The 4,734-nt window shown below is 38.8% G+C and overlaps 1 protein-coding gene and 1 non-coding gene across 2 annotated transcripts; one reads left to right on the forward strand and one right to left on the reverse strand.

Moving 5' to 3' along the window:
- Positions 1-1,633: 1,633 nt before the first annotated feature.
- On the reverse strand, positions 1,634-2,758 carry LOC141632668 (uncharacterized). Its single transcript, XM_074445192.1, has one exon. The coding sequence runs from the start codon at positions 2,756-2,758 to the stop codon at positions 1,634-1,636; it is 1,125 nt and encodes a 374-aa protein (XP_074301293.1).
- A 703-nt stretch (positions 2,759-3,461) lies between these two features.
- Positions 3,462-3,568, forward strand: LOC141635956 (small nucleolar RNA R71). The gene has a single exon (XR_012540604.1). It is a non-coding gene; the product is annotated as a small nucleolar RNA R71 (small nucleolar RNA).
- The last annotated feature ends 1,166 nt before the right edge of the window (positions 3,569-4,734 follow it).

Below are 4,734 nucleotides of genomic sequence, written 5' to 3' on the forward strand. Positions count from 1 at the left end.
ACTTTACACGTCATATATATAGCGTATTAACTAAATTTTTGGATTTCCTATATATATAGTTCATGCTTAACGCCCCAAAGACATATACGGTTGAGCAAATCGACGAGGTGCGGAATATTTGGGCTGAATTCACCCTCAATTTTAAGCCGAAAAGTAATGGTGGATGAAGCTGATTATAATTTCTTGATGTTCAATTCTTTTTGCACTTACATGCTACTAAGTAATAACGATTCAAGGATTTTTATTTATATTTTGCAAGTATGAAAGTACGTTTGTAGCCTATGCGCTATTACAAACATTAAACGATGTATATTTTTTCAAGGATTTGTCCTTGTTAATTCTAATAAAATTTGTTGCGTAAAATATACTGGAGTTTCTGAATTTTAATGCAGGTTTAATTCTTATATGAGCTATATATACGATTCTATCGTGTAGGAATTACGATGAAAAAGGAAATATAAAAAAAACGCTTTTCAAAGAGAACGGTTAATTGTTAAACCTGTTCTATTTGAAATGGCACAAAATGGCGCCAAATGGTATATCAAAGAGCACGCCTTAACAAATAGGACGGTTGTACCATCCCCCGTTCTCTTTGAAAAGGTTCAACAATGGCGCCAAACACTCCTGTCAAAGAGAACGCCTTAACAAAGAGACCGGTCCCCTGTTACATCCGTGCTGTTTGAAATATCAATGAGAGCGGTTCCCATTAGCAACCGTGCTATTTGAAATAACAACGAGCACGGGTTGACCATTTACCAACCGTTCTCATATATCAAAGAGAACGCTTGGCCACAGGCCGGTTGAAAGACGCATTTAGAACGGTCCTTGACCGTTCTCCTTAATGGTTATTATAGTAGTGAATCGACATGTTCATAACGAATTTATTCAGGAAAATCTACACGTTCAATTGCTACGGAATTTTATAGGCATCAACAAGACTTGAAAATAACCTAAGTCTATTCTTTACGTTTTTGAAGACAACGACTTTAAGATAGTCTGGTAGTTCGTTTAAGACAACTTACAGATTTATTGAATTGCTGTAACTTTATTCTAAACATTGAAAGATTAAAGATGAACTTACAAAATAAAAGATGATGAACTTCTCTTCTTTTTTTCCCTTTTAATTCTCTCTCTCTCTCTCTCTTTTATGTGATATTATGAGTTTTTATGTGGAATAAGGATTTATGGTTAGGTTAGCCTTGCTTATATACTAGTAAGGTAGTATTATTTTAGGAAAGTTTCTCTCTTTATTATTATTATTATACTAGTCTTACCATAAGTAGGATTACCATACATCTCTTTTACTAATTTAATTATTAAGATATTAATATAATTATTATTACTTTCCCATATTATTATTATTATTTCCATATTATTTATTATTAATTCCCGATATAAAAGCCCGATCACACCCATACTATAGTAATAAATTTCGGTCCATATAATAATGGCACACGGCCCAAAGCACAAATATAAGCTAAGCCCAATTCCCGACTTGGATGCTTAATTTATGTCTTTAATCAATTATTAATGTACATAAATTATTCTCAGAAATTATTATCAAAATACGGGGTATTACAGTTTGACAAACTTCCAATGGGTCCAAATATGTAATGCTCAAGATTATGCTCATTCAAGCAATCCTCCAACAAATCTCTCTACAACAAGAGTCACTTATAGAAAAAGATTTCATGGATTTTTCCAACGAGAATTCCATCTTGTCATCACCAACTTGAAGGGAAAGCTTCCCATTCTTAACATCAATCATTGCACCCCCGGTAGCAAGGCATGTGCGCCCTAGGATGATTGGAATTTTGGAATCCTCGGGAATATCCATCACATAGAAGTCGCAAGGTATCACAAGTTTTCCAACCTTGAGTGGAACATCCTCCACTAGGCCAATTGGATACCTCACTGATCTATCCACAAGTTGCAAAGATACTCTTGTAGGTGAGAGCTCAAATCCCTTCAACTTCTTGAAAATCTTGAGAGGCATTAGGCTAATGCTAGCACCCAAATCACATAGGGCCCTATTTATTTGAATGGATCCAATTGTGCATGGGATAGAAAAACTACCCGGATCTTCAAGCTTTTGGGGCAACTCATTCATTAAGATTGCACTACATTCCTTGGACAAATTCACCGTTGTTGTTGGACTCAATGAATTTTTGTTGGAAATCGACTCCTTCAAGAATTTTCCATATGCGGGTATCTCCTTGATGACATCAATAAAAGGCATGGTGATGTTCACACCTTTCGTCATGTGCATGAATTTCCCATACTTTTGCTCAAGCTTTGCTCTTGCCAACCTTTGAGGGAAAGGGATTGGTGGCACATATGGTCTCACAACATGTTGCTTGGGTTCCTCAACAACCTTGGTGGGTTCATCAAAAAGTATGGGAGTATCCAAAACAACCTCTACAAGATCATATTCAACCACCTTTGGTGGTTCAACCACAACTTCCGGTTTGCGACTCTTTTTCCTCTTTACGAACATCCGGTCTTCCAACTCCCTACCACTCCTTAAATGTATAGCATTAATGTTCTTTGGGTTCTCCTCGATTTTACCCGGAAACTTTCCATTTGAGGCTTGAAATTGACTTATTTGAGAAGCCAATTGAGAGATTTGATTATCCGTCTCTCTTTGGGAGGCTTGCATTTGAGTCCTTAGTTGGTTGATAAAGGATGTTGTCTCCTCTTGTTTTTGGCTAGAGTGAGCAATGAATTGGGTCTGAGAATTCATCAATTGCTCTATCATGAGCTCTATGTTTGATTTAGGTTGGGTGGATTGTTGAAAGGGTCGAGAATTTTGTTGGAACGGTTGGGTATTTTGTTGAAATGGTGGGTTGGTTGGTTGATTTAGTGGTTGGAATTGTGGTCTTGGTTGGAAGGTGGGATTTTGCTTTTGGGCTTGAAAATTTGGTGTAAATTGTGATTGTGGTTGGAAAATGGGGTTTTGGACATTTTGTGAGCCATGGGAAAAATTTGGGTGGGCTCTCATTCCGGGATGGTGTTGATTGTTGTTGAATGCTTGTCTAGCCGGAATTGATTCCTACACTCCATTCACTTGCTCCATACAATTTGCCTCTCCCATCATCAAAGGACATTCATTTGGTGGATGCCCTTGATCTCCACAAATCTCACAACAATACACTTGAGACCAATTTAATGAAGAGTTTCTTGAGGTGTTACTAGAGTTCAACAAAGCAATTTGTTGCTTGAGTTCCTCTATCAATCCCTTAACTTCCACATTGTTTGTTGATTCCACATTGGACTTCCCTTTCCTCTTGTGGTGGTCATTATTCCAATGAAAAGTTTGGGAAGCCATTTCCTCAATAAGCTCCTTGACCGTCTTGTGATCAATTTTGTCTAACGCCCTCTTTCCCGAGCCGGAATCTAGGTTCATTTTCATTTCATTGCTCAACCCCTCATAAAATTTGTTGATCAACTCATCATCTCCGATCCCGTGGTGAGGACGCAATCTTTGGAGTCCCTTATACCTTTCCCATGCCTCGTAAAGGGTCTCATCATCATGTTGTGTGAAGCCTTGAAGCTTAATCTTGATTCTTGCGGTCCTTTGTGGTGGGAAGTACTTGTTTAAGAAGGCCTTGGAGACATCATCCCAAGTCCTAAGAGAATCGGGCTCACAACTCTTCAACCATTCCTTAGCACTCCCCCTCAAGGAATAAGGAAAGAGTCTAAGGCGGATTGCATCTTTCGATACTCCACTTGCCTTATACATATCACAACTATCCAAAAAATCGTTAAGATGTTCATTGGGGTTTTCGGTAGCCCCCCCTCCGAATTGGTTTCCTTGGACTAGTTGCAATAAAGTAGCCTTCACATCAAAATTATTTGATTGTATAGGTGGCTTGACAATACTAGGATTCACCACCTTCTTTGGAGGCAACTTGTCTCTCATAGGAACCGCGGCCATTGTTGCTTCTTTTGGATTTCCAAATGGATCCTCAAAGAACTCAAGATTACCCGAGTCTTCTAAAACACCTTCCACTACTCAAGAAAGGGATTAGTAACAAAGAAAGACCTAGTCTAAACTAGAGTAAAACGATTAATATCTAGCCTTTGCTCCTCGGCAACGGCGCCAAAAACTTGATGGTATCAAATTAAACCTCGCAAGTGCAAGATTGTCGTCGCACAAAATTGAGGGTCGATCCCATGAGGAGCTGGGAAGATTACTAATCACTTTTAGTCTCTTGTTTAGCTAAGTCGATAATAAATGAGAAGGGTATTATTCTAACAACTAAACTAAACAAAATAAAATGCAATTTAACAAGCGAGATGAAAATGAGCAAGATAAGATTAAGGTGTAATTCAAATGAATAAAAAGGCCTAGAACTCGGTTCTCCCACAACAATTCGTAATTCCACATCATGATTTCCTAGGCTAATTATTTGGGTAGACAAGCAAGGAGGAGATGGCTCGAATTCTCCTAAAACCCCCCTCTTGGGTCGAAAGAGGACACTAGAACTACCCACCAACCCCCCCTCTCGGGTTCGAAGGTCGGAATCACTAACTTAACACCCAAATACCCCAAAAACATGCATTTTTCCAAGGTAGCCTAGTATTAGGCTAATGTCACTAAGCACTCATCGTATTCCGGGTCATCCCACTCCTCCTCTCGGAGGTCGATTTCAAACGCTAGCCTAGAGGTACCCTCCCTTGGTTCTCCCTTTCGGTCTCAACCTAGGTTAGCGATAAGACCAAATTTCGGGT

This window comes from Silene latifolia, chromosome Y (assembly GCF_048544455.1).
Source record: "Silene latifolia isolate original U9 population chromosome Y, ASM4854445v1, whole genome shotgun sequence".
Classification (NCBI taxonomy): Eukaryota; Viridiplantae; Streptophyta; class Magnoliopsida; order Caryophyllales; family Caryophyllaceae; genus Silene; species Silene latifolia.